The sequence below is a fragment of the Caretta caretta genome, chromosome 4, assembly GCF_965140235.1.
Source record: "Caretta caretta isolate rCarCar2 chromosome 4, rCarCar1.hap1, whole genome shotgun sequence".
In the NCBI taxonomy this organism is placed as follows: Eukaryota; Metazoa; Chordata; order Testudines; family Cheloniidae; genus Caretta; species Caretta caretta.
In genome coordinates, this window is record NC_134209.1 from 90,622,510 (window position 1) to 90,646,372 (window position 23,863).

Here is a 23,863-nt window from a genome sequence, read left to right on the forward strand (position 1 = left end):
AGTATCTGGAGAATTCTTACCCAACCCCGAGAGATAACTTCAGTGCACATCAGCAAAAATACTGGTAGCTTGGACAAAATGCCATGGGCTTGGCCTCAGCTGCACCAGCTCCCTCCTTCCCTTCCTCTCCCCAGCACACACACGATGAATCTATTCTGCATTTTCTTTTTTGCTGTTTGTGTTGAAAAGATCCTTGGAGTAGTAAATAAGGATTTTTCCCTGTTTAGTTCAGATAGACAGCACACAGCCTAGATAATTAAACTAGAAAGCACGCTCACACAAAAGGATGCTCTCAATTACAGACCAAATCCCAAATGCTTTATTTGTGAAATAAAGATTACTCACATGAGTGAAGGGAGCAGGATTTGGCCCTAGCTATTCCTGCTATGAATGATGTATATCTAGGAACAATGGCAAAAATAAAGCCCTACAACATTTGGATTCGCTTCTTTTTGCCTGAGTAACGTTCCTTATTTTTATTATGGCACATAGACCACACTGATAAATATTAGTGTCATCTACTGGTCTTTTCCTATGAACTACTGAGAACCTCTTATCAATGCAGAGTGCATTTAACTTCCAGTGAAGTTAAATGGAAGTTGAAAGCACTCAGTACCTCACAGAATTGAGCTCTATAAGCCTAGTCCAAATCCATAGTCCATTGAAGTCAGTCTTTCTTTTGACTTAATCGGGATCAGGCTCAATATGCCCCCAAAAGGGTTTAAATTGTCCATTGTTTGACTTATAGTTTGCTAAATAAAGCAAAAATGTATAAAGTTTCTTCCCACTGGCTCCACATCAACCTTTGGTTATTTTAGATTTCAATTTGCACCTGGGTCTGACCTACTTGGGAAATATGTTTCACTACAGTGCTGGAATTCCTCCAAGGCTAATTTTAAGACCCTCTGTAATAGAAGGAGCAGAAACCTAAACATGCTCACAGAAACACAGAGCAATTAAATATACTGCTCCCTGGAGAGCAAAAGCACCCATAAATTTTCCATCCAGAAAAGTCTCTCAGTGAAAAAGCTTACAACTTAGCCTGCAAAATAAACGTGACATAAAACAAGTCATTGCAACTAAAACCTATCATCTTTGCAAAGAGAAAGTTAACATATTTGCAAACACTTCACCTTGTACAGAAAAAAAGACATTCCAGGCCAAGTGGTGATTGAATTTCATTTCACTGAAACAATAACTACAGCCAAAGAACTGTCAAAACATAACCTAACTTACATTGCTAAGAACTAGTTATTCACATTTTACTCTGTCAGCTAACTCCTAACGCACCAGTTTTCACTCATCTTCGCTGTTAACACTGTGATGTTAACAGAACATTCTGTTACTGAGGTGCTGGTTAAAATTATCTGGGTCACATCACATTTAACCCTTTAATATATATTTTTAAATTACCACCAAAATGGCAACCTATCAAAAGCCCTTCAAGCCATCTTGGAATCATGAGAACTCTTTCAACTTCTACACCCCAATTTTACTACCCAGCGTGCACTGGATAAAATATCAACCTGTCTGTGGTTCTCTCTGGAGCTGATTAATGTCAGGAAGGGCCACCAAAGTGATGAGAAGTATTTCCCCCCCCCCCCTCAGAAGATGAGCTTGTTGCTCCCAACCCCTTCTAGCCTTGGAGCAAGGGATTGAGCTAGAGACCTGAACTCACATCCTAGGTTTGTGGCAAACCTTTAGACCTCAAACCTGATCTTGTGAACTATGTTTTATAAAACTTTGGCATACTCCAAAATGTAAAATACTGTTGCTAGGGTCAGCTTCATCCAGCCATATGTGCTATTCTGACACCATCTAAGTCATGAACTGGAGTTTAAAGTCTAAAGACACATGCATACTGGTTTATCACATGTGAGAAGTACATACTGGAAGCACTTACCTACAATGTTCACAGTACTGTCAACTTCACTTTTTATAGTGGAGGGTAGGAAGCAGTCAGAAGAGACCTCAGTTATTCCATTAGTCACTGCGAAAGATGACTCAACGGGTTCTTGCTAGAATGAAAACAGTGGAGTTGTGTCAGATTTATTTTTGGTTTATTTTAGGAATCTTGACTTTATTTTCTATTCATCTCTTTGTGCCAAGATCACAACATATCAAATCAGTTTCTGCCTGTCACATACCCACTGCCCCCCAAGTAGAAGCAGGATGAAGATCAATACTTAAGTTCTCCAAAAGGAGGCCAGAGATAACTACATTTCCATGCCTTCTCCATTTAAACTGAAGTTAAAAGTCACTCTTCACATTGACAGCGAGCCTCCAAAGAACAATCAATTAATATACTATTTGTTATAAAAGATTAACATTAGGGGTAATGAAGTTGACACACTGCCTTAAAACAGCGTTTTATTAAATATTTATCCTCACTGCTTTCCAAACATACTGCAGCACTGAATTCTTTCTGAAATAACGCCTGAAGTGTCTGTTCAGTAATTACTAAATTCTATCCTTAATTTTTCTTGATCACAAGAGTCCAAAACAAAACAAAGCATTTATACTAAATCAAACCTTCTAGATCTTGTCACAGCTGTTGCCATAGGGCAATTCTGTTGGGAAAGCAACCACCCCTGTTCTATACACAATATACCTCTATGCATTAGCTGTATGTCAGCTGGGGAATCTATACAACTCTCCTTTGAATATACTGTAGAAGTTATTACAAAAACTTGGGAGTTCTTTAACAGGCCATCATTTTTTTAAAACAAGGGATTAACTGCAAGATCAGCCCTCCTCCCTGCTGGATACCTGACAAGGCCTACAAATCATACAGGATATAATCTGATTTTGGACTGACAATCCCAGGATTAATAGGAAGGGCCTGATTCAATTTTGCCCTGAAACTTGTGTGATCATTTACATCTGAGCAAACTGAGTGCAAAGTAGGTGTAAAAATATACCATTCCAATTTGGTAGCATTTTATACTCACTTTGCATTGGGCTTCAAGTTTTCAGTTCCCAGCCATTCACTCTGGAAATCCAATAAATGCTATGATCATGGTGGCAGAGAGACTGTAGGGACAGTGTGATGTCCCTTTTCTCGTGAGCTTGCTCTAACTGGATAGTTTTTGGCAGGCATAGCTGCAGTGCTACCAACCAAGTAGTTACCATTTTTGGTCCTGATTCTTGTTTACACCTCTCTTTACAACGGGGCCTTAAAGTGAGTGAAAATCTAATTTAGTCCCATCTGAAGGACCCTTTACATTGCCAGAGCTGTGTAAAATGCCCTTAGCGTAAATGAGAAACAGGCCCTTTATATGTGATGTCAGTTGTGTCAGGCCCATAAATCAAAGCATCAGTGTCTTCAGTCCACAACTGGAAAGAATGAATTCTGATAACTTTCACTGGTCCATCATAAAGGATCCATGGACAGCAAAGAAAGACTACAAAAAATTCTAGGTTACTTGGGCCATGACTCTCTTCTGACATGCACTGGTTTAATACCAGAACAATTCCACTGAATTCAGTGAAGTTACTCCTGATTTAAATGAGTGTAAGAGAATCAGGCCTTTGGTCTATGCGCACGCACACACACACAAACTTAGGAACTCTGGAGAAGATGAAGCATACGGGGCTGTTACCTGGGGATCAGTGGATTCTGTGGATGTGTCATTATGAGACAAATATTTTTACTTATATCCTGTATATAACATGTACTACTTGTACTCAGACCATCTCAAAGCTTGGCTACCTTGTTGTAAGCTGTTACAAATCTCTCTAAATGGATAACTTACTATGTGTGCATGTGAGAACACGCACCGGTGGGTTATAATCTATTGGTCTTGGGAATGTTTCCAGTGGGCTGTTTCTCTGCTACAGTTCCCATACGCTATACCTGACAAGCTATGAAACAAGTTATAAAACCACCATTTATTCTTACTACAGCAGGGCTGCAGCTGCTCCTACAGAAATCAATGGCAAAATTCTCATTGATTTCACTGAGGGCAGGATAGGGCCTACTGTCTAAAAACCGAGTCAGATGGGCACAGGCAGGATGAATTTACATCCAGAGCTAAAGATCAAAATGGTCCCAAATTATCTGGGGACATGCACCAATTTTTTGTGATTTTTTTAAAAATCAGAATTGATTGTGGAAATCAAAGTGAAAAACAAATTTTCTCTTATTAGCAGTGAATGCTGAATAAAGTACCATAAGTTGAAAAATGCTAAACAGGAAAAGTCTAAAAGATTGAGATAAATTCATCCCTACTGTCAATCAGGAAGTAAATGGTGCTATGATGGGGGTTAATTTGGCCCATTGTTTGTTCAAATATATTAAAGAGCTTTTTAAAATGGATGCGACAGATATGGCAATTTCCTGAAATATCCTTGAAAACCCTTATTGAATTAATTATCTTGGGAGTTCACTGTATTAAAGGAAAAGGTTATGTATTATTGTGGGCCTGGATGATCAATCTACTATACTGAACAATATGGCAGACAAGAATGATCTTTCGGGACAATACATGTGAAGTTGAATTCCTGGGAAATAGCTAGAGGGAGGTAAATGCAAATTCCTTCCCCCTACTTATACAAAAACCCAGCCTTCTGAAGCTACGCACTCAGGAAGGGATCATGGTCTACTGTCTTCAGAATCTGACTATCAAAGGCCACGCTATATATAAAAAAAACAGGCTAATTTTCCCAGTGTCCGTGTGCTTGTTCTGAGCTAAAGCAGTTATGAACTTGTAACCACAGAAAAAAATCCTTGGTGGGATCTGAAGGACTGACTCCTACCAAAGCTCTGCTGAAGAGAAAGGGGTGATTTCTGGTAAACTTATTAGCAAGTGTACAGGCTCTTTTATTGTTTTAATATGTTTTTTTCTGTAATGCTTCCACCTTAAGAATAAATAAGCTTGCTTAGAAAGGACTGCATGGTAACTTAAAACTGTGGGCAATTACCTGGTCATAGCCTCTTAAAACAGACACTGGCCTGTTTAGGCAGTCTGGCTTTCTTGGGATATCACAGTGTAGGCAGGGAACTGTGCAGCCTAGAAAACCCTCAGACAGGAGGGAGAGACATACAGGTCTCCACCCAGGATAGGGGATAGCTGGCAGCCGGAAGCCTAGAATGGGTGCCCTTGGTGGACCATGGAGGGGAAATACAGGTGCAGTTGCCCTGAACTGTGACAATTCTGCTCCCTCTCTCTGGGTCTCAAATTCTGCCTCCACTCAGCAAAAACTGATCCAAGCCAAAATCTTCAGAACAAACTGTGCAAGTGGTTACTATAAAAGTGGTACTTTTCTACAATAGCAGACGCTTTTCTGCCTATCACGTGTTTGTAAAAGTCAGGCAGTAGTTTTCCAAAGGGACCCTAACATTTCAGCCACAAAACAAACATTTGCATGTTTGTACTATGCCTAGCATAAAGGCAATATTGGTCCCCCCAATACTGACGGGACACCAGTGTACTATCAATATTAATACTAATAATCGGCAATAGAGAACACTGAAGTTACAGCCAGATTCTTGGCCCTAAGTTCACTTTGCACTGCACCAGCACCTCATTGGTACAAAAAGGATCTTAAAGCCATTTCAAGGAAGCAGCTAGAGATTTTCAGCAGGGGTTTGTCAGGGGCAGGGAGCACACTGTGTCCCAGCTGGTATTTAGTCAGTGGAGCAATCCCTATGGGAATGCGGCAGACAGTGTAACTTGAAGCAGACTGAATTAGGTTGCTCTAAGTTACACGAGGGGCTGTTTCAGCCTTTGGCACTGTAGAACTATGGAGACAGAAAGGTGTCAGAGCTGGGGATCTAGGGCTGGATGCTCAAAAGGAATTAGGCATCTATGTCCCAGTTTTGGCTCCACTGTGATGCCTAACTCCTGACTAACCCCTGTAGATACCTAAACACACTCAAAGCCTACATTTTCAGGGTAAAAACTCCCTCAGCAACAATGTCTCTGCCTTTGGGCATTCACACTGTTGGCTCACCCTAGCTGTCCGGATGCCTACCTCCCACCTGAGCCCCAGAGCGACTGTCAAACCAGGGGATACAGAGGCGTTGGGATGCTTAAATTGCACGTGGGAGCTGATTGGGACGCATACTCAGAGGCTGCCTACCAGACCAGGTCCCAGCCAAAATCCACTTGGAGGAGGAGCCCTGTGGTTAGAGCAGTTACCTGGGATGCAGAAGACCCAGCTTCAATTTCCCCCTTGTGCAGGGGGGAAGAGGGAGGATTTGAACCGGGGTCTCCTACCTCTCATGAGAGTGCTCTAGTCACTGCACTATGGGATATTCTGATGGGGGGGGCTCACTCAGGCTCTCTTGCTGAAGCTGTTAGAATGTGGATAAATAATGAAACAGTGATTGGAGCAGGAGGCCCAATCTCATTGCCCAGTGGCTATTTAAGTATTTATTCACAGTCATTGGACCAGAGAGAGAGAGAGAGAATGGCTCTACAGTCCAGCGGTTACGGCACTCACCTGGGACATGGGAGACCCTGGGTCCAATCCCCCTACTCCAATTTCTCTTTCATTGTTTTCCACAGTTGGACAGATTCAGCAGGAGAGACCGAGGGAACCCCCCCATCAGAATATTCTTCTGAGAGGTAGGAGACCCCTGTTCAATTCCTCTCTCCCCCTCTGCCTGAGGGAGGAAATGACCCTGGGTTTTCCACATTCCAGGTGAGCACTTTACCACAGGGCCAAAAGTTATAAGGTGAGCATCAGCAACAGAGATCAGCACCTCCTTGCATCCCTGTGCACCTATCTCTGAAAGAGGGGCCGTGCCTAGTATTCAGTTCTCTGGCCAGCCTCTCCCATTGGCTAGCTTAGGTGTCTCCCTGCCTCACATACTGGCTTTTGAGAATACCATTCTAAGATGCCTATCTCTTCCTACTCATTGTATAGGGAGCCTAGGTGTCTAACTCAGGCTTTTCAAATTGCAGCATTGTCCTTGTGATTTTCCGAGCATCTAAAAGTTATGCAGTGTGCCACAACACCTAACTCCTTTTGAGCACTCAGCTTCCAGTCCTTAGTCTTCTCCGCCTGTATAGTACAGACCACGGGATTATTTCAGACACTTTAACAGGCATCAGGTCATGGAAAAGTTTCCCAGTAATCTTCATGAGAATGAAACACTGTTTTAAAGGTGAAGTGCAAAGCTTTCATTGAAAAAAAAAAAAAAAAGAATCCAAATCAACAAAACACCTTTGTAGACTTGAAAATTATAAGTGTGTTTCAATTTTCAAACAACATTTTTGTAAATTAGTTCATCCTTTACCTATCTGGCAGGATCTGAGTTAAGGATCACTATTACTCCTGCAATAATCAATAGCATTCTAATAGTTGTTGAGTACAGAGACTGCAATCATTTTAAAACAAACGATCTAGAACTGGCATATGCACAGTTGTTGAAATAAACCAGAATACTCTGGGATAGCATCCTGGTTCCAGCTCATAGGGGCTGGTGAGTTCTAAGCTCATTGGTGTATGGGAGAGTGGGCTGGAAGCACAGACAAACGGCTTACACGTTCCAGTGTTACAGAATACAATATCCGGAAGATGCTGCTTCCAACACTGGGGGCCTACTTCTAAGAACACTTATTACCAGGCATAATGCCATGAGTAATAATCCCACTGACTTCACTTGAACTACTCTGGTAATGAGTGCTCAGAGGACTGGACCCATGTGAGTAAGAGAGGGGCAGTGTTTCTCATTAATAGACCCAGTGCTACCGCTTTTATTTATTTAATGTTTTGACTGTAAAGGAAGTGTGTGGGGGAGGGGTTAAGATAGTGTATAACTGCAGCCAATTAGCAAGCAGTTGGCCTTGAAGGACACCAGCTGCTGCTCCAATCAGACAGAGAAAGATATGAGTAGAGAATTGTTTCTTTGCTGGCAATTTACATCCCTCTGGCTGCTAATTATGATTGGTACTTACATTAAAATGGATACTGGTGGCTATGTAACCTGGATACCAGGGTTAAATAGTGTTATCTTAAAACAATCTTAAAATCAATAAAAATACAATAAAGTAATATCTTGAAATATTAAGTATACTTATGTATTAAATGAGACAAATGCCAGCACAGGTTTTGTTTGCCACCCCCCTCCATCGAAAACCATTGTCCATCTGTAATTTGATTCTGTGATGCACAAGGAGAATTTTTCCCTGAATTTAATTTTAAGAAGGGTGCATTTCAAAAAGGGTCTTAGAGTTCACCATCCATAAAATCCTTTCCATGCCCTTAAGGAGGGCCATGGCATGCAGAGCCTGCCAAGTGGAACAGCTCACACATATAGAAGAACTACAGTTTCTTCTCCTCAAAAATTTCAATTTAATTAGGGGAAATATAAGGCCAGACCCTGCCATACGTACTCAGGCAGAATTCCCACTGACTTCACAACAGCTGGGGCCAAATTCTCCTCTGGTGTAAGCAAACAAAATTCCCACTGACCCCAAGGATAGCTGAACCTGCGAATGTCAGGCTTGAATTTGGTCTCTGTTTAATAGGGAGTGGCAGGAAAGTCAGGGGTTGCTCATTACTGCACACTGCTACAACTCATACACTACAAAGGAGCTGCTACTGTGGCCACTGATTTCAATGAGAGCTTTGTCTGAGAAAAGGTTGCAGGATTTGTCCCGTGTTCTGCTAATGCTTTGAGATGGTAAACTTTGTTTTCAGTTGTTTTTTCTGAACAAGATTTCTGATTTATTTCTGGCTTACAGCCCAGTACTGCTAACATTTACTCTGGAACATGCGTCAGAGTCTCTCTAATGACTTCAGTGGAACTACTCCAGCTAGGAAGCACAACACTAGTGAGGATTAGCAAGTTCAGGCCCATGTACGTTTTGACAGGAGCTCTGTGGTCAGTTCCAGGATGTGCAAAGGAGTCATGAACACAGACTGCAACCCTATTAGAGCTACTGTTCTTACCTAAATACAAACTAATTTCCATCACAACAGCATCACAAATTAATTACACAGGGTATTGTTGTTGCCTATGACCATTCCCTATATAGTTATTTTATTTCTATCAACACAAACGTACATTTGCTAAATATATCCACAAGCTGCCTGTTTTCCAATATCCAGCTGCAACACAAAAGCTAGTGCTACTCTGATCACATCAGCCACAGTTGCAACAAGCTTCATGTTAAAGAAATGCAATGTGTGCCATTCTAAAGACATAAGGCGAGAAACCACAGGCAAAGAAAGATGGCGGAATGGACTACAAGTGGCTCAGATATTATTTTAGCCCTGGTCTACACTGGCCGGGGAGAGGGGGGGGGACACCTAGGATACTCAACTTCAGTTACGCAAATAGCGTAGCTGAAGTCAGCGTATCTTAGGTCAACTTACCAGGCCGTGAGGATGGCAGCAAGTTGACCGCTGCCACTCCCCCGTCGACTCCGCTTCTGCCTCTCATGAGCTGGAGTTCCAGCGTTGATGGGAGCGCATTTGGGGATAGATTTATTGCGTCTAGATGAGACTCGATAAATTGATCCCCAAAAGATCAGTCACTACCCGCCGATCCGGCGGGTAGTGAAGACCTGCCCTAAGAGTGGGTATAAGAAAAGTTATAAAAGAATTATTGACACAAACTAGAGTGTCACTCACTGTGAAACAGCCAACTCTTACCTTTATTTGTTTGGATTTGTCATCCTTCTCAGTCTTTGGTTTCTTTCCTGGAGCAATGGAAGGAGGAAGGTTTGTTACAACCAGTTGTGAGATGAACAACCAATCAACACCCAGCTACCCCCTGGCGGAAAAAAAAATACTAACTAGGAAATATCGTGAGGTGCCTCAAAACATCAGGACCTGATAGGGATGGGAGGACACATTATGCTTAATTTTGAACACACTTCAGCACTGAAGGGCCAGAAAGTTCAGTTTGAATATTTTGGGTACATGCTCTGCTTTGGAAGGACTGTAAAAAAGGAGCATTGATGGGGCAGAGAGGAAAAAAAAATCCAGTGGAAAAACAGAACAAATGGAACACAGAGAGGACAGATTGAAAAACAGGGACTGAAAAAAGGAGGAGCAGAGGGGAGAAAGCACACTCCTAATTAAAAATAAATACAGTCTATGCAAAAAGAAAAGGAGTACTAGTGGCACCTTAGAGACTAACAAATTTATTTGAGCATAAGCTTTCGTGAGCTACAGCTCACTTACAATAAAGTGAGCTGTAGCTCACGAAAGCTTATGCTCAAATAAATTTGTTAGTCTCTAAGGTGCCACTAGTACTCCTTTCCTTTTTGCGAATACAGACTAACACGGCTGCTACTCTGAAAACAGTCTATGCAGTACACCATACATAGATCACCCACTCATTCAGCCTAGCTTGGAGGTGGAAGGCATTAAATGGCCCCGGGATGCTGGAACAATTTGTATAGTGGGGCTGCTGACAGCCATTGAACCAAATTGTAAACCTTGTATGTGATGGAAACCACTTCAAGCCAGGGGATGCAGCAGCACCCCCAGCATCCCTAGTCCCAGCACCCGTGAATGGCTTTTCTTTTCTTAATATGCAGTACAAGGTTCCCTTTAGTTAAAAAAACATGTTTATTTGAATGCAATCGCACTTGGAAAAAAAGCACATTTCAATTAGAATGAGAATGGATTGTGAAATCACACTTGTTTTGAGAATCCAAATAGTTTACTATATTCACAAAACCTGGAACTCCATGAGATTCACCAATCTCTTGTACTGGGACACTGAGCATCACTGTGAATTAAAAATCCTTGCAGCCAATTTATTTTGCCCCTACTTGTGCCTCAGTTTATTTAAGAGACAGAGCAGGAAGCTGGCAACACATTATGCAATTACAGAGAAGGCCCTGTGTATTCCAGAATCAGCCCTTATTGCAGCCCTGCACTCCAGAAACTCAGCTGTCATTTTGAAGACAAGTTATGTTTCTAGCCTTTATGGCTATGAAGAGAACCTTACAAATTTGAATGGAGTGTAACTCACTGCAGCAAGGTATGCCAGAGTCCATAAAATACATCAAAGGCAGGTGACACCCAGGAACTTTAAAACCAATTATCTGCTATGCCTAATCTGCCATACATAGCTCAGTCTAGTCCTTCCCCTGTAAGTGCCAGGTTCCCTGTCTTTCTCCTCCAGTCACACTCACCTTACCAAGTACAGCATCACCTCAGCCACTCCTTGCCTTTCAACCACCACTGGGAGTGTTTGGCTGCAGGTAGCATGAGAAATGGAAAAAGGGGGAGGGCTTGTTCTTGATAGTAGTGGAAGGAGTGTTTGGTGTGGGAATCTCTGATTGGGTGGAAAAGAAGAGAGGGGGAAGAGTGGCCAATAGGAGCTGTACGTGCCTAGTGGCATATAGGAGTAGAGGACTCAGGCATGGAACCTGCCATCTGGGGCAGGAACGGGGCTGAACGTGTAGGATGTGAAGCAGACTGCAGAGGAGCACTAGGTCTAGCAGTTGTAGTTTCTGTTTTCTTTGAGATTCCTAACCACTATCTATTTATGAAGAAAACATAACTTAAAAAAAACAACACAGAAAGAGGTATGTCCACACAGACCCTAGCTAATTTACACTCTTGATGTACCCTATTTCTGCCACCAAATCCAACCAAGAGTGGGTTTTTTTCCCAACCTAATTATCCAGCAGGCAGCAAGATGTCTGCCTCCTAATTCTGAATGAGTTCTGTTAACTATAATCATCTCCACTATTTCCCTGATCTCCTTCCATGAAAGGAGGATACCCTGATCAGACAGAAATCTCCCAGGAGGCCTAAAGAGAGAGCAGAGATGCCGCTATGCAATCTTCTCCCCTATGGACACATTATGGCGATTGGGCTATGGGAGCCTTTAGAAGGTGGAACCATGGGTGAGAAAGGAAGGTGCCATTCTCCATGGCTTTCCCACCTCCTATAAGGTGGTAGATACCTGTGCCTAAGTTAATGCTTCTTGACTAATCCACATCTGCGCCTCTTTCAGAAAGAGTTTTTTGTACAGGCGGGGGGAGGGGAGGGAGGGAAGGATCTGCTACAAAGCACAGATCTCCAATGTATGCATGTATACCTGTTCCAGTGCTAAGTGCCACCCAATAGGACACTAAGGCTATGTCTTCACTACCCACCGGATCGGCGGGTAGTGATCGATCTGTCGGGAATCGATTTATCTCGTCTCGTCTAGACTCGATAAATTGATCCCTGAATCAACGCCTGTACTCCACCTCAGCAGGAGGATTAAGCGGAGTCGACAGGGGAACCGCCAAAGTCGACTCGCTGCCGTGAGGACGGCCAGGTAAGTCGAACTAAGATACTTCGACTTCAGCTACATGAATAGCATAGCTGAAGTTGCGTATCTTAGTTCGAAAACCGCTCCCCGCCCCCCAGTGTAGCCTAGGCCTTAGTCAGACACTTGATAGGATGGGGAAAATGTCAATTTGTTTCTCTTGGGGAGTAGAAATGAAATGATTGTAACATTGTAGAAGTAGACAGGTTTTTCCCTTTAAAATGTAGCAAAAATCAGAACTTCCATGTCCCACCTTGACCATAACATGTTTCCTTGTTGCTCAAAATATGAAACAGACTAGATATCTGGGGTCAGAGCCGCAGCTGCTAATTGATATGGCCCCATTGTCTTCAATGAAGCTAAACCAATTTATACCAGACACTTGATCTTCAGACAGCACATCCTGTGTATCCTCTCTCTTTCAAAAAAAAGTATATTATCCCTTTAAATGAATGCAGTCTGTCTATTGTTCATGGAAAGTTCCTAGATTCAGAGGATATTTTTGGATAAATACATGTGACTTCACAGAAGCCAAGGTACAACGGCTATATTTTGCAGGTCTCAGATTCTGGAGTAGAAGTCTCCATCATCAAATTAATATCCAGCTAAGTACCTAACACTGATTTCATGTTCATGGGTCCCTTTGTCTACCTTTTTTGGAAGGCCTTTCGGATAAGGGTAGCATCCTGTAAACCCTGAAGGCATTGTTTCCTTTCTTTATACTTTTGTCTTTGACTTCTTCTATATCAGGCAAGGAGTTCATAGCACATCGGAAGTTTGCCTTCCATGTCTTTGGATCAGGTTTATCTACTCCTGGTTGAAATTTTCCTAACAAGCAAGAAAATAAAGAAAATTAGGTACATATTAAACATGTTTTCAAAGCCCAGGGAGAGCTAGTAGCACCATGAATAAGTGTCAGTGCACTCCTTTTGATTCTGGAGACAAGTTCAAACCACAGTTTAGGTTGCAAGACAAGGCTCATTTGGTGATCTCATTTTCATGCATATCTCTAGACTTTATGATTGGCAGCTTCTTCTCAAGAAAGGCCAGAATAGTATGGGTGTTGCAGATCAGATCAATGCTACAGTAGTGCGAGTAAGCTTTTACAGCACTTACCTTTATTATGCCTGGTTCAAACCTGTATTAAAATTTAAGAACATAAGGGCTGCTGAGCCGTCTCTACTCCCACTGATTTTGAACCAATTTTGTTTCCATTTCGGTCAATGAAGTTTCACTGTTGTCTTCAATGGAAGCAAGTTATGGCCCCTCGATAAAGTTAGGAGAGTACCAAGAATGTTGCAAGAGGTACTCAGCATCTCACAGATTCAGGTCCTTAAATTCATTCACCGTATTTGCAAAAGCAAACAAAATTAAAGGAAAAATCTCCAGGAGACACACAAAGGCAAACAAAATCTGGTCCGCAGAAATGAGAGTTCCAGTACCTGTGTGAATTGCCCAGTTTCTAAATAAAGGAGCATCTTTTTCAACATCCCACCCATGTCGTGCAGCGTGCATCCAGGGAATCTGAAAAATCTTCTTCTCCTGGAAAGAAAAACAAATAGGATATGTCAACACTGATTGTCTCACAGATTTTCTGAGGACTTTAATCCACTCATTTAAAAGCACACCTACAGTTCCAGCATCTGCAAGTGTTTCATTTGCTCCCTTACGGTCCAATCCTGCTATTGCTAAAGTCAATAGCAAAACATCCACTGGCCTCAGAGGGAGCAGGATAGAGCCCTAAATCTGTGTAACCTTCAGATGCCACTTTATGGACTAAAAACTGGGCAGGTTTCCAAGATGACACACGTATAACACATGCTGCACCACACATTTATAAATATTCAAATCAAGGCACTTTTGGCAGTGCAGAATTTTTTCTTTTTATGATTAGAAATTGGTATGAAGATAAATATACATAGGAGCAAAGCTAATGATGTTGTTGTTGAGGGTAGGGGGATGAGGGGCTTAACATTTAGCCTATGAGGCACCAGTATAATGGGAGATGACGACATCTAAAATTGGGTGAGGCAAGCAAATCAGACACAATAACACAGTGAAACGTACAAGACTCCATCACAGCAGGAATCAAAGGTCATTAAGGAAGCAGGATGCAAAAGGGGAGGAACTAAGGATCATTTTAGTATCTCAATATAGAACAGAAGAATGTATTCTTTGTTTACTGCTCTGAAGGTTACATCTAAGAACATTGTGACCAGTGCATTATATGCACTTCTATGAAATAATCTAAAAAATAAACTGTAGCTCTTGTGTGTGCTCTTCTCTTCTTCTTTCAACACCACTTTTTTCCCTTCTCTATCTGGCTCTCCTCCTAGTCTATGTCCCATATGTATTCTCTCTCAGACTAATATTTCTATAAAAGTAAAGTTTTACTTTTTTTCCTTTTCTCATCTCTCACTAATTTTTTCTGATTCTGCCTTTTACTTCAGCTTCTGATTCCATTCAAACTTTTCTCTCTCATTTGTTAGGATCATATAGTTATGTTCATTTTTATTCTTCTATTCTCATTTTTTTCTGTCTTCCCTTTAATTTGGTAAAATACGTTTGACATGTGATGTCCATTTCTCTCTCTCATCATTCTTCCCACTCATTCTCCATACGTAGGCAATGTCCTTTCATTTATTCCCTTTGCCTTCTTATTTTCTCCCCTGCAAAACAGTGATCAGTCTGAAAAGCTCTCCTCCTTCCCCAGCTATAACTGATCATATCTCGTGTGAAAGCTCTTTGCCCACCCCCGCTGTGCTTGGGTCCAAAGCATCACCGCATCCAAACCCAGCAAGGACAGGCCCAAAGCCTTAATGCATGTCAGTAATATCAGTGCTCCCAACCAGCACCATCCTGGTAGGAAGCACAAACAGCACTGCAACATAAGACACAGCAGTAATGGTTCAAGTTAATGATTTAGCAATCCCTAGCTCCAGCTCAGTGCTGCCCTGAACCTTTTCTCCAAGCATATTCCCTGGGATAATACACAATGTGTGTATCATGAACTAAGAGGAGTATCAAAAAGGGAGAGATGGTCATGCAGCAAGGGGGAATATACTCAAGTGAATCAACAAAGCAATACTGAAACCAAAAGAACAGATGGAGAACAAAACAAGGCAAAAACACTATAAAAGTTTGGGGCCAGATGTGTTTTCTAAACATCATTTCAAAATTGTTGTGAAAATTTATCAGCCCTAGCACAAAATTCCACTCGCCTACATTTAACTTAACAACAATGAAGATACTAATAATATATTTCTTGCTCGTTAACAAAATACTTGTCCCAGATGAGTGAGTGGATTTTTGCAAGGCTGGTTTAAATATATAATTATCCTCTTCTTTTCTTTGCGTAATATTTACTGTGCACCTTGTACATTAATAAACGATGGGTTTGAGCCTGAGAGATGTTTGAGCATGTTGAAGATGGCAGTAAGTACACTTTATGGAAATGTCGTATACAATCTAACAGGGATGAAACAAATGGTGTACTACAGAAACTTAATATAAAAACCTAGAGAACTTAATTAACTTCTATAGAATTTAAGAGAGCTCATATTCATAGATTCATAGACTTTTAAGGCCAAAAGGGACCATTAGATCATCAAGTCTGCAGGGCTGCTGGAACAATTTGCATAGGGGGGTGCTGAGAGCCATTGAACCAAAACTATAAACTCTGCATATGATAGAAACCACTTCAAGCCTGTGGGTGCTGCCACATCCCCAGCACCCCTAGTTCCAGCACCTATGCTAGTCTGACTTCCTGCATAACACAGGTCCTTACATTTCATGCAGTTACTCCTGCATTGCACCCAATAATTGTGTTTGATTAAAGTATATCTTCTAGAAAGGCATTCAGTCTTGATCTAAAGACATCAAGAGATGATGGTTAATCACCGTCATTGTTGAAAAGGTTTGTCTGATTTCCAATTTGAATTCCTCTGACCGTGTAGAGTGGCAAAACTACCTCCCTATTCCTGCTCACTACTCCCCTGTTTATACATCCATGGATTGCATTAGCCCTTTGTGCCACATCATCTCACAGGGAGGTCATGTTGAGTTGCTTGTCTTCTAGGACTAGAGCCCCTGGTTTTGAATAATTCAAAATGACATGACATGAAATGAAAATCAATGTATAAGAAAAACCAAAATACTCCCCTGCAGCAGCGGCTCCTGTCCTCAGGACTGGGCCCAGCTCCCTGCTCTGGGCATTGTAACCTGGCACGTGGGGTCGCAGCATCACTCAGTTTTGGTGAGTGGCGTTGCGACTTGGCACATGGGGTTGCAGCATGACTCAGGATTGGCCCAGCCACCTCGCTGTCATAATGGAGGCCCAGCTGGCCAAACCTGAGTGGCTCAGCCACCCCATACAGCTGGTCGCAATGCCTGGTGTGGGAAGGTCTGGGCCCAGCTCCACAGGACAGGAGCTTCTGCTGCAGGATGAGTGCAGGATGAGTGCAGGATGGGCTCGCTCTGCCACCTCTCATCAGGTCATGACGCAGAGAGTGAGGAGCCAGGCCCAGCCTCATGTCTGTAGGAGCTGTCACTGCAGGGTGAGAGCAGGACAGGCTCGCTCTGCAACCCCCCTCCAAGTCTCACCACCCCCACTCCTCACAGTTAGGACCTGACCCCATCCAAAGCGCCTCCCACTTCCACACCACCACCCTCTCCCAGAGCAGCACCCAATCCTGCAAACACCTCCGACTCTCGGGGCAAGACCCACTCTCCCACAGAAGAAATGAAATAAAACAAAATCCTCACCTGTCTACCCCCCTCCCCCCCAAAAAATATAAAAAGCAAGTAGAATTTCACAGGGCTCTAACTCTGATCCCTGAATCCTTTCCACAGTCACTGCTTTGCAGCACACAGCCCCCAGGATACGGCCCGCATTCCTTGTTCCCAGGTGTCTAACTTTCCATTTGGCTGTATCAATCAATACACATTTTGTTTGAACAGACCCAGCTATCTTACCAAACGATCCAGATTGCTCTGTTTGACTACTCTATCCTCCTCATTATTTTCCATATCATCAATCTTTGCGTCATCAGCAAAGTTTATGAGCAGTGATTTTACATTTACTTCTATTCTATAGGATGGTTCATAAAAGCCCTATAGGGATTGTCATGCTGACTAAGATCACTGGTCCATTTGTCCAGGATCTTGTTGCTAACAGCAGTCAGTACCTAATGCTTCAAACTTCAAAGAACGGTGCAAGAAAACTTTTAGTTGTCAGTTATGTAACAGTCTGCCTGCAGGGGAAGGTTCTTCCTAACTCCAGTCGGTTTGTGGCCTGAAGCATAAGGATTAATATCATGTAAAATAAAAATCAATCCAATCCAATATAACCATAGATGGTCTCATTAGTCATAGAATCATCTAATCTTTTCTTGAAGCCTACTACACTCCTGACTACTGTGATATCAGTGGCCACAAGTTCCACATGTTAAATATGGGTTGGATACCAGAAATAACCCTTTTTCAATATGAAACATGTTTCTTTTCAGTTTCATTGAATGCCCTTGTGAATAGGTGGCTGCATCCATCTGTTCTAAAGCAAAATCCAGGACAGGACAGGAAGTGAAGAAATCAATGCTCCATGCACTTTCAAATGGAGAAGTTAGGTAAGTAAAATGTAACTACTTGAGATGCCATTTAGCCAACATAATATTGTTTATGAAAACTGACAATATTCCCCATGAAAGTGAACTATGAAAGTCCCAATACTGAACTTTTAAGGCTTTACATTTAATACAACTTAAAAGCTGTGTATTGTAATAGCAGGTATACTGTTTATTCTACCCAGATTCTTTTCTTTATCATGAACCATTGCAGAACTATGGTGAACAAAAACAGCACCTAAACCCCACAACTTCTACAATTGGCAAACCATAGCTTTAGTGTATAAACAAAGCTGTGGGTGCAAATGATACCTTATCATTAAGGCTACAAGTCTGTCACAGATTCCGTGATTTTACGAGACCTCTTCAACTTTCTGAAAATTCCAATAATTCAGCCCCAGGCAGCGGGGCTGGGACTCTAGCCCCTCTATCATGGAGCTGGGACTTCTGTGATTTACTGTTTATTGCCTGTGTTCTGTCCATTATTTCTAATAAAAATACCCATGCCAAAATCTTTGCCTTACGAATCATAGATTACATGTGCTGCCTTGTTTATGGTCAGGATTTACACTTAAATATAGGAATTATTTTTGGTTTAAATGACTCATTGCTAGAGTGATCAGTTGCAATTAGAAACACTTTGAAGTGGATTCAGGAAGCCATTTCACATTGTAAGAGGCAACTATGAAGGTATGTGAATTTTCGGGGAAAGATCAGATGCCATATACAAGTATAAGACTGTAAGAACAGCCATATTGGATCAGACCAATGGTCCATCTAGCCCAGTATCCTGCCCCTTCTGACAGCGGCCAGTGCCAGGTGCTTCAGATGGAATGAACACAACAGGGAAATTTCGAGTGTTTAGGGACACCCGAAGCATGGGGTCACATCCCTGATCATCTTGGCTAATAGCAATTGATGGACCTATCCTGCACGAACTTAAGTAATTCTTTTTTGAACCCAGTTATTCTTTTGGCCTTCACAACATTCCCTGGCAATGAGTTCCACAGGTTGACTGTGCAATGTGTGAAGAAGTACTTCCTTTTATTTGTTTTAAACCTGCTGCCTATTAATTTCAACAGGTGATCCTTAGTTCTTGTGTTATATGAAGGAGCAAATAATATTTTCCCAGTCACTTTCTCCATACCATGTATGATTTTATAGACCTCTATAGTCGTCTCTTTTCCAAGCTGAAAAGTCCCGTCTTTTTAATCTCTCCCTATATGGAAGCTGTTCCATACCCCTAATAATTTTTGTTGCCCTTGTTTGTACCTTTTCAAATTCCAATATATCTTTTTTGAGATGTGGTGACCGGAACTGAAAGTAGTATTCAAGGTCTGAGCATACCCTGAATTTATGTAGTAGCATTATGATATTTTGTATTATCGATCCCTTTCCTAATGGTTCCTAACGTTGTTAGCTTTTTTGACAGCTGCTGCACATTGAGCAGATGTGTTCAGAGAACTATCTGCTATGACTCCAACTACTACTTTCTTGAGTGAGTAGTAACAGCTAATTTAAATCCAACATTGTGTGTGTATAATTGGGATTATTTTTTCTAGTGTGCGTCACTTTGCACTGGTCATATGGCTGGTCTTTTAATCTGGTATTCTGCTCCTGGTAGCAGCCAATGTCTTCTGCTTTTAAAAAAAAAAAAATCCAAATTCAAAATATTTTATTAGCACAACACGGCCTGGCCAGTTGGGTAATATGATATAATGGAACAAAGAATACATTATGGCTCCTCTGCGCAAACAGCTTACACCCAGAAGCGCAAGGGCGGATAACCATTGTAACACCTTGGTCTAGACAGAATAGTTGCAAATATTAAACAACCCAACAGTGTGTCTTACAGTCTACCTTGATGTGTTTATGGGCTCTGAATTCACAGGATTGTCTGAACAAACACACTAAGGAGTCCACTGCTCAATGGAGAGGTCTTCTCAGTGCAGAGCAAACAAAGCAAATAAGGTGGTTTTTTTGGTGTATTAAACAAGGGTGTGAAACAAAATATAGAAAATGCTACAATAGCACTCTGTTGAATAGTGGTATGCCTGCATCTGGAGTACTGTGCCCTGTATGGACAGCCTTGCTTTAAGAAAGATTCAGCGGAAAATGAACATTTCCAGAAATGGGCAATGAAGATGATCCAAGGTATGGAAGAAATGATATATGACTGACTACAGACAGCAAAGGAGAAGATTCAGTAGGGACCTGAATGTAGTATTCAAATTACAAAGGGAACTTTCAAAACTGATCAGTCCCTCCTTTTTACTTGTGTAGTCCATAACACAAGAAGTAGCACACTCAAGATTAGGAGGCAGCTAATTTGGGGACAGATAAAAGAAAATATTTATTTACCCAGCATAAAGTCACAGCATGTGAAATTCAATGCTGCAAGAGGTTATTGAGACAAAATATTGTGGATGAATTTTAAAAAGTACCTGATAATTTTGTGACCGCTAGCATTTACAGTTATGCATGCTAAGGTAAAAATAATAGAAGCTAAATATCATGCATCAGTTCAAAAGCAGATCACATAAGCAACAAGTTACTACTGGAAACAGGGTACCAAACTAATTGGATCACTGTCTGACCTTGAATGGCAAATCCTACATTTCTATACATCAGAACATGCCTTAATAACATTTCCCATGCCTTTAAATGATAAATTAGCACACTATGGCTGAAAATAACTGACTCATGCTTTTATATGTGATAAATTAATATTTTCCATAGTAAGAATACATGTGATTTTATCTGGGTTTTTTTAGGCCTTAGATTTATTTTGAACTTTTTAAAAATTAGCTCAAGAAAACCATTTGTTTGGTGTTCTGGGGCTTGATCCTATATTCTCTGAACATCTTAATCTCCCACTGAGAGTTCTGGGTAAGTACAGAATGCTGATTGGGACTTATATGGGAAAAGACACCCATTACTCTTCTAAGTTCTACCATACAGCCTGTAGTAAAGAAATCAGCTAAGTATCCATGCTCCAAGCGGGGATCAGCATATCAGCTCAAGGGTTAATGCAGAGTAGACTGTTTCAGTTCAGAAGAGCATGCTGTTCAAGACCCACTGCAGCTGTTTGGCACTGCACTTTGTTCCCAGCGTAAAACAGTGGAGTTTCCATTGCACCTGCTCCCACAAAAGAAGGCAGAGGAAGAAAAATGGTTTTTAAAAGAGTCACTGATCTGATAAGCAAAAATAGCTCCTCAAATCCTGAACGCAGAGCTAGAAGAACAGGTTCAGCAAGAACAGCTCAACTCTGCCTATCCTCATTGCTTTGCCTCACAGGAAGCCATCAGAATTAGATCTAAGCAACCACGCTTCAGACCCTGTGACAATTGATCTGTTTATCAAATACGTACAAATCTTACCTTATTTAGCCATTTTAACCCTGGTATTGTGTTTGAATTTATTTGGTCTTCCAGCCATGGACGCATCCGCATTCTTTCCACAGGCATTGTTACCTTTAGCAGAAGAAGATGAAGAAAACAAGGGACCGTGTTACAGTTACAGACTGTGTCCTAGGCAGAAAAATAGATTTTTCTTTCTTAGCGATAACAGGCAAATTTGAATTGTTTATTTTAAAAGCATGTGAACACAGGGCTGGTAAACAGCCCCTGACTGACAGTCCTTGAGACTGATGTTCTGCTTGTCCACCCATCAGGTCCAGCACAGACAGCAAAAGTGAAGCTTTCCCAGGCCTCACCTTTGACCTTGTGGCGGTATCACCTCTAAACTGAACGAACAATTCAAACTCTTACCCAGTCAGGCCTCTGTCCCTCTGGGAGGGCTCTTTCTGTGGTATGGATACCTGTCCATCTGGAACTTGCTTGAGCCTCCCAATGTATTTTACAGTGTAGTACAGCATACTCCCGATTATTCAACTAGCATGGGGGATATGGATTTCATTTGGATAACTGGAAGTTCAGATAATCAAGAGGGAAGGAGCCATTCAGCTGCGGGGTGGCCTCCCCCAGGAGAGGGGGCTCTTCCCCCACAGTCCTGGCTGGGGATGTCTGGTATACCCTGCTCACTCACTTCTGTGACAGCAGGATTGCGGAGGGCTTCCAGCGCTGCCGCAGGGCCAGTGACACCCGATCCCCGCAGGCGCAAGGTGCAGGGGAAGGCTGCGATCTTGACAGGACAGAGGAGAGACATCTGGCCAGGACTCTGTTCTGTCCCGCCAGGACCACAGCCTTCCCTGTACTTTGTGCTTGCAGGGATCAGATGTCACCAGCCTTGCAGCCACACAGGTGCCATTAACCAGCAGGGTGGAGTCCTGCACTGCTAGTCTCTGCTCTACTATCCAAACCTCTGCATTATCCAAATCCTTCCCTTGTCCCCCTGCATGAGATACATGCTGCAGAGAGCATGCATCTCAAGTATCTCATGACGGAGGACAAGGAAGAGATTTGAATAATAGGGTTTTGGATAAATGGGAGTATACTGTAATTCACTGGGCAACCATCTGGTAGCAATTGTCACTCTACCTAAGGGCAAGCTGGGTCTCTCTGTCCCATTACCAACCCCTTGAGCCATCTAGTCCCTGATTTCTTTAGCAACTATTTTACAGTTTAAAATACATAGGAATCAGTGCTCTTCAAGCCTTTTGCCTGTATCTCAGTGTAGCTAGTTTAGACCCAAACTTGCTTCTCTCACACACCACACAAATTTGATGTTGTTTCATTGTTTGTACCTGTAAATTATTCACACCGGAGTACAAAGTCTTGAACCTGCTAAAGAAAACTTTAACTTATCCCAGACATTTCTAAGGTGCCAATGACCATGAGATCTAGATACTAGATATAGATTTAAGAGTCACATTAAAACTGTTGAGGAGCCTGCAATCAATCACTTCCATGTTCAAAGACTTTTACTTTGGGTTTTTCACCCCAAATTCCTCTTGTTTCTCTGTTTGTTCTTTATGTCAAAAGGGAAAGAACTTTGCATTACTTCCAGCTTCCCCACTCTGTACTTCACCACACTTTTAAAGGGGCCAGAGCCATATATTTGAAAGTGGATAGCAATGAGATTAGTGTAAATGGGTTTTTTCTTTTTCCTATGGGATTACAAATATCAGGCTGACTCACAATTAAGGTTTCCTCTCACTGCCCAAAGGAGATATGTTTACTGAAGCCACAGGGGAATTATGTTTAAAATCTGAGGGCAAAATATGGCTCTTTAAAATATTTAGCAAACAGAAAGGCAAAATTTTAACAAGCATGATCACCATAAGCTCTTAGCAAACATACTGCCTCGTGCTATTATCTTGGAAAGGCTGTGTAGAGCAAGCCACAAAATGTTTCAACTTCAGCCTTCTTTACAGTCACTAACTAAAATGACTAAGAACTTCAAAATAACATAGAAAATTATTAACGGCTTAGCCCCATCACCTTCAGATATGAAAAAAACAACCAAATCTCCAGAAACTGACCATAGCTGAATCCATGTACAAAGTTTCAGTCTCTGTGTCAGAGGCCTGCCAACAAAGCGGTCACGTGAGTCACAGCAAAGCAGGCTTGCTTGCTTACATGGTAAGGTGCTTTGAGAAATGTCTGCAGAACAGGAACCATATCTATGAGTTCATGTAGAATTCAGACCCAGGAAACAAAGCTGTCATGTGAGTCACAGCAAAGCAGGCTTGCTTGCTTACATGGTAAGGTGCTTTGAGAAATGTCTGCAGAACAGGAACCATATCTATGAGTTCATGTAGAATTCAGACCCAGGAAACAAAGCTGTCATGTGAATCACAGCAAAGCAGGCTTGCTTGCTTACATGGTAAGGTGCTTTGAGAAATGTCTGCAGAACAGGAACCGTATCTACGAGTTCATGTAGAACTCAGATCCACGAACCAGTATGTACGTATCTTAAGCTGTGCTCAGGGCTGATTCACTGAATCCTCTGTGACAGAAATGACAGAACTGTTTGGACTGAACCCTAAATGCAATATCTAGCTTTCCTGCAAGTCAACTGCATGTTTTGTTTATACATCAGGGAC

At 41.9% G+C, this 23,863-nt stretch overlaps 1 protein-coding gene across 8 annotated transcripts in view; it reads right to left on the reverse strand.

Annotated features, from left to right (window-relative positions):
- IRF2 (interferon regulatory factor 2) overlaps positions 1–23,863 on the reverse strand; it is a 64,447-nt gene that overhangs the window by 12,468 nt on the left and 28,116 nt on the right. For 6 of the 8 annotated variants that reach the window (XM_048847922.2, XM_048847920.2, XM_048847921.2 and 3 more), the window contains 5 exons: positions 21,237–21,329; positions 13,678–13,777; positions 12,887–13,063; positions 9,610–9,656; positions 1,904–2,018 (listed from right to left, as the gene is read on the reverse strand). In XM_048847922.2, the coding sequence (XP_048703879.1) occupies positions 1,904–2,018; positions 9,610–9,656; positions 12,887–13,063; positions 13,678–13,777; positions 21,237–21,323 (526 nt within the window). In that variant the 5' untranslated portion in view covers positions 21,324–21,329. Of the gene's footprint in view, positions 1–1,903; positions 2,019–9,609; positions 9,657–12,886; positions 13,064–13,677; positions 13,778–21,236; positions 21,330–21,626; positions 21,956–23,863 lie in introns of those variants that run through there. The other 2 variants (XM_075127856.1, XM_048847923.2) reach the window with 2 other exon arrangements.